Genomic DNA, 13,704 nt, shown 5'->3' with positions numbered 1-13,704 from the left:
TATCATTCAGGTCAGTGTACATGCAGTTACATTGCTATCTAGAAATTTTCCATCGCTACGAAGATAAGTTAAGAACTGAAACATTGCCGCTGTTTATCTCTTTTATTCACTTCTTTGTAGTGTATAAATAGCGCAATAGGAACTCTTCGTCTCAGCCGAGCTAACATTGTCAAAACCTAATCATGTGATGACCAAAAAACAATATAAAATTACGGTGAAAATATATCAAGGTTGTGTCTCAAAATACACCAGATTGCATCTCAGCACATATCCATTTATATCCGGACCCCTCTAGAAGCTTGTGGCCTTCGGCCACTCGCAACTTCTCCCCCAAACGAAAAATCCTAGATAGAACTCTGGTTGTGGTGGAATTTTTACCTTTGGTACAATTTGGTATTTTCCTTTGTTCTGGTGTATGGTAATATTTTATAATGAATGTAAAATGAAGGAAAATACCAAATTGTACTGAGGGTAAAATTGAACCACAACATATTCACTCTCAGGAGTTTTGTCATGAGGTACCTGATGTGTGTCAACAGAAATGATGTGCTAAAATTTGATCAAGTGCACTATAGACAAAAAGAGAAGCCTCGAGCCATGCAGCCTGTACGTACTGCGAGAGCTTATCCCAGTTTTTGTAGCATTTAGTGGCTAAGAGTATTTCTACTCCCCCCTGAATAGGATGCTAGTCCATCGCAGGGTACCCCCAGCATAATGTCGCCGGTACCCGTTATTCACCTGGGTGGAGAGAAGCACTATGAGAGTAAAGTGTCTTGTTGGGGCTGGAACCCGGACCGCTCAATCTGGAGTTGGGTGCACTAACTATTAGGCCACTGCGCCTTCTTGCATTATAGACAACAGCAAACCCTTAATTACTTTTCCTTGAGACACTTCAATTACATTTAAAAAACAACAACAGGGCTGGGGAATTTTTAGCCATAGATTCTCTAAAAAAATATTCCACTTTTTATATAAGCCCTGATAGAACCCTCAATTCAAAGAATGGGCAAAGTGGGGACTTGAAAACATTTCTGCATAATTTTGAACTAAACAAATGAATTTCTTTTTTACTTTAAAAAAAAAAAAAACAGTTGGTCGTGGTAGCCCCAGAAGTACCCAATATTCCATTAGCTGCCATTTGCATGTTCTTGTTTCTTTCTTTTTCTTTCATCTTCCACAGTTCGTTTCCAGTTCGTTGCTTTCCCTCAACCCAGGCCAACTCGGTTGCGTTTGGAATGCCTGGTAGATTCCGTGTCTGAAGGAACCGCAATTTTTTCCGCCACGAAAACTGACAAAATTGACACTCGTTTATGATGTTAGGATTTGTTCATGCTGTTTCTGCTGGCTTTTGTGCAGCTCTAGCGTCCACCTGCGCTAAACTGGCCATGTCTCCAGAAATACAGAGGAAGTTTTGGTGCGATTTTTTACTTCAAAGTCTTCTCGATGGTGACACGCTTTCATCTGCTTGTCAAACGGTTAGCTCTAAATTAGCTTATTGTTTTCATTTTACGTGGATTATGCCAGTACATACCACAGTAACGTAGCTTTGTTATAGTTTGCTTAATATAGAAGAGGATCTATGATATGATTTCGCACAGAAGCCATGCATAATAAGACAACACAACAACAACGGAGATCCCGCGCGATTCATCGATTTTTTTGCGCGAACATTCTTCGAGAGTTTACATGTATATCATTTTATTCACTTGTTTTAATACCATGTTGCCATCTATTAAAGCTAACGGGTACCTTCCATACGTTGTTTGCTGTATCTTTGATCGTTAGAGGTAACAGGGGAGGGAGGGAGGGGAGGCTGGGCATAGGTAGACGATTTAAAATAAGCTGAGACTTTCTGTTCATATAATTTATGGATGGTCAAAAATGTCACTAAATTTTAATAAGATGTTATTAGACAGTCCACTAAATGGTCAGAAGTCTCCACTATGGGTAGGTAATTGCTGTCAAATCCCCCACCTATACTCGGCCTCCTCCTCCCCTCCCCCACTCCCCCATGCAGCTTAACATCGATATGATATGGTATGGGTGTATACCGTCGCTTGCATCTTAGCGTGAACACTTGCCGCCAAAACATGATCTAATTTGGTACCAAACATGGCATGATTCGTCATCAAACGTTGAAGTTTAGCAGACCGTAACGTCAAATTTCGTGCTCAAAACGCTCACCATAAACACTGAGAACAAGCGAAACTTTAGACCAGAAGTGATTCAAGTGAACCTGCAAATGCATCTCAATACAGATCAGGATCAATTTGTCAGAAGAAGTCTTCATATTCAATCTTTCCACATTTGGCGCGAAAGTTGCCGTTATGGTCTGCCAAACTTCAACCTGTGATGACGAATCATGTCACGTTTGACACCCAATTAGATCATGTTCTGGCGGCGACTGTTCTCGCTTAGATGCAAGCGATGGTAATACACACATAGTAAAGTAAGCTCATTTAGAGCTGACAAAACACAACACTCCTCCTGCCAGTATATATGCAGGACACCTATGCTATAGCAAAAACAGGGTCCCCTGGTGCAACCCGGCAGAAGACTTGGCAGATCTGGTTTATTTACTAAAATATTTATTTACTAGTCTGCTGTTATAATGACATAATTTTTACTGACATGGCTCTCATGTGATTTTAGATTGTTATAATTGCAAGAGTATCGTCCTTTCTTCTGGTGTTCTTTTTCAATGCCTTGATGTGGACATTGTTTGTGAAGTCTCTGAGAGGATCTTCCTCTTCAGCCACAGCAACTGTGACAAATACAGGCTCTAACTTCATTTGTACTGTAAGTATTTGCCTTTCTATTAATATTTTTAAGAGAAAGCTAAATTAGGGGGAACAAATACAATTTTAGATCATTTAGGCAAATCTTTATGTAGCACTCATAAAGAAGGGCATGAAATAACTTAAAAGTGCTGAAATTTGTGATGCCGTGATCATGGCATGATCAGTTGATTAAAAACTTTGAGACAAAAACTGTGGACCCAGACTGGTCTGGAAGAGTGGAATATATCATCAATTTGTACTTGCTACTCTGACTGACTGACTGACTGACAGAGTTGGAGTCTGCAAACTAATCAAATTAAGGTAATTCCCTAGAAATAGAACGGCTCATGATTTCCAACCACTTTTCCAGATGGTTGTTTACCTTGGTAGTAAATAAGAAAAGGGGGGTCCCGTCGTTTGAGCGGAAGACCTTGTATTTACATTATCCCTTATATCTTTGCGAGTGTGGTAAAGTACACGTTTTTGGTGATAATGTATTATTCTCCATGATGATCTGTTTCATTTTATAGAATTGATCGCTACTTCGAACTAAGAGAAAAAAAGGATGGTCACCGACTGCGTCGATGATTTCTCTCTCCCTCACATGAACCGCCATTTTGTAGGGAATCACCTTAAATTGAAACATTTAAGCAGGTTTTGTTGAATAATAATCCTGTACATATTGCGAGCTTTCCATTCTGGGTTCTCAAAAATAACGATGATAGTATCCAGTATCTGCAAAGTTGATAAACTAACTGTTATAAAGAAATTTCACTGAAAAGTAACACAACACATTCATAACCCAACACTCAGGGACTCAGTGTAAGGGAATAATTTATTATAATTATGTATAGAGGCAGTTTCCCCTTGGTGATCATAGGCTGATTTCTCGACCTTTGTTTGAACAAATCACCGGTTTGTTTGTAAGGAGAAATTAGCTCACGGTCACTACTTTTACAATGATAAATCATAGCTGTTAATTTTTCGCAAGGAATTGCACTAAAAGCAACGTAAAGGAAGATGTATGACCACTTCTTGTAAGTGACGTCTTCTCATAAATGACCACTTTTGCAATATACCAAAATTTTTCTTGTCAAGGAACTCAGTCAGAAAACTTCGGACCTTGTCGTATCGTCTTCGGAAATCCCTGCACTCTCAGGATAAAAATCTCACGCCTTTGACCCAGAAAAATTTGGCAGGTATAAGTTAAAATTGGGCAATTAGAAGCTGTGCAATCCTAATGTGATGGCAAATGTTGCTCTTAGATCTAATGTCTGATGCAGACTGTATATACTATGCAACTCCTAGGCATAATGATGTATGAGTCACCAGCTTGGTAGACACCGTTAGTATTGTTACTTGAAATGGTATGCATTGAAAAAGTATGCATGCATCCAAACTAACTTACCAAAATAAACAAAAAGATGTGTTCTTGAAAGAAAGTGTACTGCATTCTGGGTTTAAGGATGCAATTGTGCGTACATTGAGCTTGCAAAATGACTTCAATTCAAGCTAATTCAACTCAAAACTTAGACACCTATGGTCTGACAATTCACAAGCAACCACTTCCTGTAAGTGATCACCTAGGGTATGACATGTTGCGTGCATGGAGGCTTACAGGAGCTTCAACTTAAGGTATCAGAGCTACTGTAAACTGCAAACTAATGATTCTAAAGCTAATGATTCTAAAGCAAGCTAATGAATGGTCTGTATGCTGGGCTGGTATTATGGAGTGTTAGTGACTTTGAAGGCTCCAAACTGAAAGAGCTTTTATCTTGCAGGCTCTGCTGGGTTTCTTGCTGTTTGGTGAAGCATTGTCTGCGAGATGGTGGTTAGGCACGTCGCTGATTCTTACAGGGTTGGTTTTGATTCAATATAACAGTGCACCCTTAACTGAAGATCACCTTCATGACAAGAAAGAGTAAATGGCTGGTGCAAAGGCACTATGCTTGACAGCAATCTGGCTTGCCTTCTAGGAGTATAATGTAATAAGGCTGCCTGGGCAATGGGAAGAGCAAAAAAGATTGGCTTTCGTGATGGACTATTAATTTCTCCTAACTGGCTGTATAATTTTGTATGTTGGATGGCATTGAAAGATATTGCAAGTTGCCTTGTGTGGTGGATGATTGGTGCCATGTTGCTAACAACTACATGACTGTTCCTGGGTAATCATCTGACATCCAGTACAAGCCAAGAAGTTTGCTTCTGGTGGTATTGCATTTTGTTTGCTGCACACATTTACAATAATTGTGAAGAGATGGAGTTACACATTTTATTTTTGATGTATTGAATGAAGCAAGCTACTGATGGTGGGCTGTCATAACAGGAAATGGTTTGTGATCAACTCTTAGATTCCCTAAACCTCCTGTGATTCTGTATCAAATCAGGGAGGCAAAATGGGATGAGAGTGAATGTTACATACAAATACAAATACAGAGATGCCAAGAGTTCAGGGTTCTTGCTACTGCATTGTCTTTACATCACTCAAACAGAAAACCAAGGTGATTTTCCCAAAGTTATACCATAAGATACCAGAAGGATGAATATGGTAAAACAGGTTCTTGGACACTAACCTCCACGTTTTAATCCTAAGTGCTAGCTCTCATACTAGTGCCAAACAAAGATGATATTTTAATCGTAACAATATTGAAAGATGACATGCCAAACTCTGAATAGAGAATGAGGTTCTTGAAAAATTTGGATTATATTAAGTAAAACGAGGGTCTAGTATGCTAAAGTTTAATGAAAGCCTAGGAAAAGACTCCCTAAGTTTAGACTTTCTTGTCTTTGTCATTCTTTTACAGCTAGCCCTGTAGTGTGACTGAAAATTGTTCACTGTCAACTAGTAGAGTTTTTGTCAGTAAACAGATTTCAATCCAAATAGTGTCAAAATTTGTTGCCATCAAGGTTAATAATTTAAAAACTACTTGGTAAAAGGTTTTGTTTTTGATATAATTTTTTTGTTGAATCATACAAAAAGAAACATACAAATTATTAAGGTAATTATTTGTAGGGTTCAGAGCCACCTTACATTTTTGTAAAAATACAATAGCTGTACTGAGAGGGCTAGCTGTAAAAGAATGGCAAAGACAAGAAAGTCTAAACTTAAGGAGTTTAAATAGCTCTAGCTCTACTAAGATTTTTTTTTTCAAAATTTGTCAAAATATTTTGACATTCTGATTGGACAAAAATATATTAAGAACAAACTTTCACAGGGTATTTGTTAACTTATTAGGCTCAATAAGTTAAGGGTATCTTTGACCTCTTTTCCTGTTTCCATGGCAAGGCATTTTGCGTCAAAGTACCCTCAACTTGTTCATTGGTAAAACCTATACAAATCTGTGCTAAAATTCATTTTGCAACATTTTGAGTGTTGCTGTGAAAAAATGCCAAAGACAGGAATGTTTCAAACATCACAAGCCACCACAGGGGGCCCATACAAGCGGCGTGACTGTTTGTATGTTCGAAATATAAAGAAATGTATAAGGATTTTGAAAGCGTCTTATTATCCTTAACTTATTTCGAGTAATGTCAAAATAAGTAATAAGTTCAAAATAAACGTAAACCTACCTCAACTGTTGTATTTTGTTGCTTCACGTAATAACCGTGAAGCAACAGTCAACGCAAAACCCTCCAAATCGCTCAAATTCGCCATTTTGAGCCACAGAAACCACAAAATACAACATTTGAGGTAGGTTTACGTTTATTTTGAACTTAAACATAGACATTACTCGAAATAAGTTAACGATAATAAGACGCTTTCAAAATCCTTATACATTTCTTTATATTTCGAACATACAAACAGTCACGCCGCTTGTATGGGCCCCTGTGAAGCCACCTTGTCTCACAATGTAGTCACTCAAAACATAGATCAAAGATTTCTTCATTTTAAATGACAAAACTGTGAGAGAAACGATAATACTTTATTGCTAATATATTGCCATAATTATTGTATCTGACCCAATAAACAACAACTTTTTACACAAGACATTGTTAGTCTACTCTGACTGTTTATTTTTTGTAATTACTTTATTCCTTACATTCCTCTTAGAATTTTTTCTTGTTGCCATTCTTAATTTTCACTATTTGTGGTTTGGCAATACAGCCTTGTTCTCTTTCATCTTAATTTCATCTTTTCATGCATTCCACATGTAGCTTTTGTTACTTTGCTTTTTTCTTTATAAACTTTTTTTCTTCGCTTGTTTGTAATTGTCATCCTCCTCACTGTCAGACTTGTCATCACTAATGTAAATGTAGTCCTCATCACTGGCATGATCATTTCCACTATCATCGTCACTATCATCATTATCATCATCATCATCACCACTATCTTCACTTTTATCATTATCAGTGCCATGTCCACCACAATCACCATGACCTTTGTGATCATCAAGAGCTCTATTTATTACATTGTCATCGTCACTATCATCATCATCATCATCATCATCACTTTCTTCCCTTTCATCATTTTCTGTGTCGCTTTTACCACTATTAGCATGACCTTTGCGACCATCAAAATCTCTTTTGAAAACATTTCCATCATCAATATCATCATCATCATCAATATTATCACTATTGTTCTGACTATGTTGCTTGTTAACATTGTCAGCATCGTCATCATCATCATCATCATCAGTAGTTCTATTATCCTTCTCCATGACTTCTTCAGAGCTTGAAAAACTCCCTTGTGTCAAGAAAGTGTCTCCTCCACACCAATCCCTTATTAAGTTTCTTGTTGCGGCATCCAACTTAAATGTATTTTTAACATTATGGTTCAAATCAATGTTGTTGGCATGGGTTTTTTCTGTAGTCTGAGCATCATGGCTTTCACTGCAAATGGCCGGTGTAGTAAGAGTGGAATTCTTCGCCAACTCCTCTGCATTCGAAGCAGACAACTTTGTGACTTGCTTTGTATGACAATCTTGCAAAACCTCACGTGTCATGCAGATTTCTGTATCAGATCCTGCCATCTCTATGGGTTTAGGAACAGATGTTCTTGTTTTTCCAGTTAAAGAGATGCTGTCTTCTTGAAAGTCATCAATTATTACCGAATTGTGTTTTTGCCTTCCCGTGTGTTCTTTGTGAATCCAATTTCCTGTGAGCTCGTCAAAGTCATCATCCTCTATAATACAAATTTCCAATTCGCTTGAGTTGGATCTCTTATTTTCTTCCTTATTTTCTATATCACATTGTCTTTGGATTTTCGTAGGTACTGGTTTAAAATAAGTATCTATCGTATTCATTTTTCGCGTTTTCCTAGGCACTGGTTTAAAGTAAGTATCTATTGTATTCATTTTTGGGATTTTCCCGTTAAATGACTTTCTGTGACAAGAACTGTTTCGTCGTTTTCTTGATTTCTTCGGAGTAATTTGTGGTGAATTCTTTTCTGCATTATTAGTTTTTTGTGATTTAGACGGTGATTGGGAAGTAATGATGTCTTCCTCCACAACTGTATGGCCCCAATTTCTGCTTCGTTTCCTCCGGGATTCCTTGAACTTCTGGAAACATGGTGATTGTGAGTCCTCTTCTTCCCTCGTGTCTTTTGTGGAATTGTGTGACGTAACGCAAAAACTGTCACGCCCCTCCTGAGTTTCGTTTCTGGTAACGGTCCCAGAAGTCCGTAAATCTCTTAAAAGCTCCCGCAAATTATGTTCTGGATCAAACAGATCTGTTACCAGGAGCTCAATGGAAATGCATCTTTCGTCAATAAAGTTACGTCTAACGTAAGGCAGTCTGTCAATTTCGGTTCTGTAACTCGCTTCATCAAACTCTCCAGATTCATTTAAACTGTTCCGAACGAATGCCGTCTGTTGTACAAGCTCGTGAATTTCTTCCGGTTCCAGAATAATGCGTTGTAATGTCTCGATGTCTTTTGTAAGGAATATTTGAGTCAAAAAGTAAATAAAATCAAACTGACCGCTTTCAACACAAATGGTGCTCTCCCAGAAATGTATATTTGAAGGATTCTTGAGTTTTTCTCTGAAAGCACTTGTCGTACATCCTGCGAGGGAGAAGTGAATCACCCACGCCGTTAACAAATGTTCATCCTCGCTTGTTTTTTCGCTGATCATCTAGAAAAGAAGAAATGAGCGATTCATATGAGAGACTTGAAAGTGTCAGTTCCTACGCGCACTGATACACGCAATATTCTAGCTCGCGAGACACGGCGCGCGAGTAACGAAATCCACGCGCGCGATTTTTGGGCATCGTGTTGTTTCGCTCACTTCCGGGAAAAGTCGTACATAAAAAAGGCCATGCCAATGCAGGGTTATTCTTTCAGTAAAGATCATAAATGTGCGCTATTTACCATGAAAATGAATAAATGACTCATAGCACTTGATTATTCGTTTAGAAAGAGCCCTCCTGGATCATCTTAGTCTTTCGTAGAAAAGACCATCTTAGGTCTTTCCTAGAAATTGCTGCATCAAGTTCCGGTTATGTTATTCGCGTTATTAAGACCTTAGCGTAATTTCTGATACTCTCGAAAAACAGATTTTCTCTTTTCAGTTGATTTTATTTTTTTCTTATTTTTTTACCAGTTAACAGTTGCCTTTTATATTGTTAAAAGCCTATGGGAAGATGCTAGATGTGTTCGCACGCCGCGCAGGGGCTTGTGCATCACGGCGTGACCAACGGAAAATTAAAATTTAAAGTAGTGTCAATTTAGACAAACAAATCCAGCAACAAGGGCTATAAAGAGAGCCTTGCATATTGTGCAAACGCTTCATTAGTATACCTTTGAATACAGTCCAAGATATAGTTCAATGAAATTTATACCCAAATCTTGCATGTCCAGTAACGTCGCTAAAGCTATATTTTTTACCTAACTGTCAAGGATATAGTACTCATATTTTAACGGCTGTAAAAATTGAACAGATTATTTGCAGTAGTGCCGATTTTTCCCGCGTTCAAAACCTCGATCACTCTATTATTAAATACTTGAAATGAACTAATAAATTAATTATCAAATAGGCTCGCACGGTATGCCACTGTCCGGTTTTAGTTTAGAACTTTGAATTGGTCATCCCTTTCCCTATTAAATTCCCTTGAGATATAAAGCGCGGAAGTCTGGGAAGTCAAGCTTATTTGAAGCGTTAAACTTGACTGTTCTTTTAACAGCATTAGTTATCCAGTAAAGTACTTTAGTGGAGAAGCTAATTACCTTTTAAAGCTTATGGCTGTGTGCCGTATCCACACAGTGATGTACTGCTACAGCTCAAATCCGTGCACAGCGAAGATTGTTTATCTACGATGCTCTGTCTGCGATGGCAATACACAGTATAAAGAGTTACACCGTACCACGTGCAAACAACCAAATAAAGTAGCTTATACCCCGGTCCTTCAGCGTCTTACTGTTTTCACAATCTGGCAATTTCGTCTACATTCCCTTCCTGTGTTTACATGATATCTCTTGAAACTGTATTCTCTTCTGTATCTTACATTTGTAAGAATCGCCTTCGGCTCGTCTGTATCGGCATGCATAAATTATTCGTACTCGTCCCAGGCATCCTCCTACGTGTCTTACTGTTGTTCCATTGGAGACAAGACAAGAAGGGAAATTGTCAACGCTAGAAGCACTGCAGAAAGACATTTATAACGCGAAAAACGTTAACGCAAGACCGTGGTTTCGTGATTTTCAGTAGGGTTTGGTGGCCCGATGATATATGTTAGCTTTGCAACCTATTAGGGGATTTGTCCCGGGAACTTGTCCTACGGGGAAATCCCTTTAATTGTTTGCACGAGGGAATTTGTCTTGGGAAGAATCCCTTCAGTGCATGATAACACGAGGAGATTGGTTAAAGGGACACTGAACGCTTCCTTGATTTCCTTGATTGTTTTGTTTTTTGTCTTTTATTTGTTTAAGGTTTTTGGCGTTGGCGCTGGGGAGGGAAAAAAAAAAAAAATTTTTCCAAAAAAAAAAAATTTTTATAAAATATATTTAATTGTTTCACTCCCCCAACATGGCTGCCACGAACACACTCTATTTGCTTTGCTTTTTAAGCCTATGAACAGGCTTCTTGCTGGGGTAATATAGAGCCAAAAAAATAATAAAACGACGAAAGGAGCGAACAGAACGCGGTCGATTCTTGTTTTCGCTCTATAACCTTCTTAGGAGCTCTTTCAAAGGCTTATCTTCATTTGGTCGCAGGGTTTTTTCCTATGTTTTGTGTCAGAGTTGTACTTTCGTTGAAAGAACGAAATAAGGCCTTCATTAAATCGTCAGCACTAAAATCAACAGTTAACAGAACAGCAAGAACGAAGTGACTTTTTTTACTTTTATTCTTCAACTTCTAAGCCATCTTGACCGCATGGAGCAGAACTTGCCCTCGCGCCTGTCAGCCAATTTGAAACACTGACGAAAATTCAACTTTGTACAAGCTGGATAAGGAAGCTAAGATTAGAATCGATCATTAAAGTCTGGATTTCAATATTAACCTTTTCATTCCCAAGATTGAAAACTCAATTCTCTTTAGTGATCGTATTACATTTCTTTGCAATGTTGGTGGTGAGAATTTGACAGTTTATCAAGACAATACAGTCGAATTCCGGAACTCGACCTTCGGATCGAGGCGAGATCGGGGCGAGTTCGGGGAAGTAGACCTGGGGGAATCGAAAAGGTCGAGTAGCAGGAGTTCGAGTACTGGGGTCGAGGGGACAAGTAAAGTTGATTTTTTTTATTCTAACTCCAGACTTCCAAGTTAATTATTTTTATTCTACTTGACCATGTATTTATACTGTTACAAGAAATGAGCTATTGATCTCTCTTGAAAATTAAAGGGTGCTTAAATGGTCAGCGAGTGATGCGCATCTTACTGTGGTTTAGAAGATAATGTGGTTTCCCTGTGACTTTCCCATGCAATAGGACGTTTTCGAGGTGCTTTCTGCCTCGGACTCAAAACGAGGCCTGGTTTATCAGATACTTTTACTTGTTCATTTTCATGCTAATCAAACTTGTTTTTATGTCGGCTTTTGTACCAAAACAAACCAAAGAAATTTTAAGTTGACGTCACACCCTTCGGTTTGCTCGGGAATATTCGGTAGCGTTCGTGTTTGGTAGATAGGAATCGGCGGGTCTTTGTGTACTTCATGAGGTGCGTCACTTTGTCAATTAAAAACGTATAGGAGTATGGCTTTAGATCAACCGACTGCTCGCAAAAATAAATGCTGTTCTATCAAATAATGTAATCTTCTTTAATAATAAAATACCTTGTTTGTCACATCTACAACAGGCAAGGGATATTTAGTAATACTGGTGTTTACAGTTAATGAATACAAATAAAAACTATTAATAATAAAAACTAATTTAACTTAATTTCTGCCGTTTTCGTTTCGTGTTCAACTACGAGTCAACTACAAAAACTCGAATCCAAATAATACTTAATTAACAATTTATAACACTAACATAACCACCCAGTAATATAACTAGCCTACGGTGCAGAGAAAGTTCGCAGAAAGTTTTAACGTTCTTAACTAGCAACATACTTTATTTTGTGTCTTTTAACTTCCGATTGGAGGCGTTTTCTCTCTTAAATGTAATCTTTTTTAGAGGAGCTATTTCACGATATTCGTATTAACAAGTATTGATTTCTACAATGTATATAATTATTATTAAATTTGTAGTTCAAAACAATCAGGTTTTCGTGTTGAACTATTATAAGTCAACTACACAAACTCGAAGCCAAATCATACTTAACTCTTAAAAATTTAATACCACTTGATAGTACAATTAACTTAAAAGTAATCGCCAGAAACATAACTAGCCTATGGTATGAGAAAGTTTCAAAAAGTTTATATAAAATGCTAAAATACCAATTGCAGGTCTTGGCCAGCAACATGCTTTCTTTTGTGTCTTTCAACCTCCGAGTAGAGACGTTGTCTCTCCTATATGTAATATTATTTTAAAGAAGCTATTTCACGATCTCTTACTTTATTTAAAAGAATTGATTTCTGCAATGTAGAAAGTAATCATAAAATTTGTAGTTCAAAACAATCAAGTTTGAGTTAAATATGATAGAAGAAGGACCAACAAACTTGAAAGAAACACTGCTAACTTCAAAAAGATTTAACCTCTTTCGTTCAGTTCTACAATATGCGCCGTACGTGGCGTAGCTCTTTGAAATGAGATTTTTCACTTATTTGCTAAAATAAATGTAATTATTCGAAACCCTTCTTTCAGTGAATCATCGTTTGCAATTATGTTAAAGATCCTTCAATAAAGTTATTGTCTCTCTTATTTTGTCGTAAACCATCTGCCTACGTAGACAGTAACAGGCAAGCTGGACCTAACTATCATGGAAAAGCTGTCCCAACTTTGTGAAAAAGAAAAAAAATAATTTCACTATTATACTATTCGTTTTTTCGTTCAGCACTGTCAGTTTTTCGTTCAGCACTATATCAGCGTTCTTTTTCATGTACCTCAAAGTTTCACCTCGTCTATTATATTGACTTGACCGTCGAGTCAATGGCGTAGTATGGCAGGACACACAGCTTGTTCATCTCTTTTAAGCTGGTTACTTTTTATCTTCGCAAACCCTTGCTCTACGATAAGCTGAGGACGGAAACAAACCAGCAGACTAGCAGGCCATCTTGGCTTCGCTTCTGAGATGTGTTCAGATTTGCGCCATCAGCACAAACATCTAGGAGTCACGAGCACGGAGGGCAGATAAGGTTTCTGGCGCCACGTAGTCCGCCAAGAAACAATGTTTGGTGGCAAAAAATGCACTGTACCCTTCATCTTTGTCTGCAATGCCCACCGTCATGGCTGCCAGCTTCAACTTGGTGTTGCCAGGCCAGGAGATAGCTGGAAACGATTTGGAGCGGTGTGGAAGTGACGCCATCACCATCATCAAGACGGACGGTCAACTGATAGCAGGTCCCTTCATTTCAAAATGCCTTATGAGTTCTACTTCTAGTAAATTTCCAC

General features: G+C 38.0%; 2 protein-coding genes across 2 annotated transcripts; one reads left to right on the top strand and one right to left on the bottom strand.

The window, feature by feature from the left end:
* Positions 1 to 1,256: 1,256 nt before the first annotated feature.
* LOC144651956 (transmembrane protein 42-like) lies at positions 1,257 to 5,670 on the top strand. The gene is made up of 3 exons (XM_078512035.1): positions 1,257 to 1,475; positions 2,653 to 2,799; positions 4,562 to 5,670. The coding sequence occupies exons 1-3, from the start codon at positions 1,311 to 1,313 to the stop codon at positions 4,703 to 4,705; spliced, it is 456 nt and encodes a 151-aa protein (XP_078368161.1). The 5' UTR covers positions 1,257 to 1,310; the 3' UTR covers positions 4,706 to 5,670.
* A 922-nt stretch (positions 5,671 to 6,592) lies between these two features.
* LOC144651703 (uncharacterized) lies at positions 6,593 to 10,008 on the bottom strand. The gene is made up of 2 exons (XM_078511653.1): positions 9,943 to 10,008; positions 6,593 to 8,851 (listed from the first exon to the last, which is right to left on the bottom strand). Exon 2 carries the CDS (start codon positions 8,849 to 8,851, stop codon positions 6,959 to 6,961), a length of 1,893 nt encoding a protein of 630 aa, XP_078367779.1. The 5' UTR covers positions 9,943 to 10,008; the 3' UTR covers positions 6,593 to 6,958.
* Between the last annotated feature and the right edge of the window lie 3,696 nt (positions 10,009 to 13,704).

Source organism: Oculina patagonica, chromosome 4 (genome assembly GCF_052425735.1).
Source record: "Oculina patagonica isolate OP01 chromosome 4, crgOcupat, whole genome shotgun sequence".
Taxonomy (NCBI): domain Eukaryota; kingdom Metazoa; phylum Cnidaria; class Anthozoa; order Scleractinia; family Oculinidae; genus Oculina; species Oculina patagonica.
Note: the sequence above shows the minus strand (reverse complement) of the source record. Positions and strands in the feature narration are given on the sequence as shown.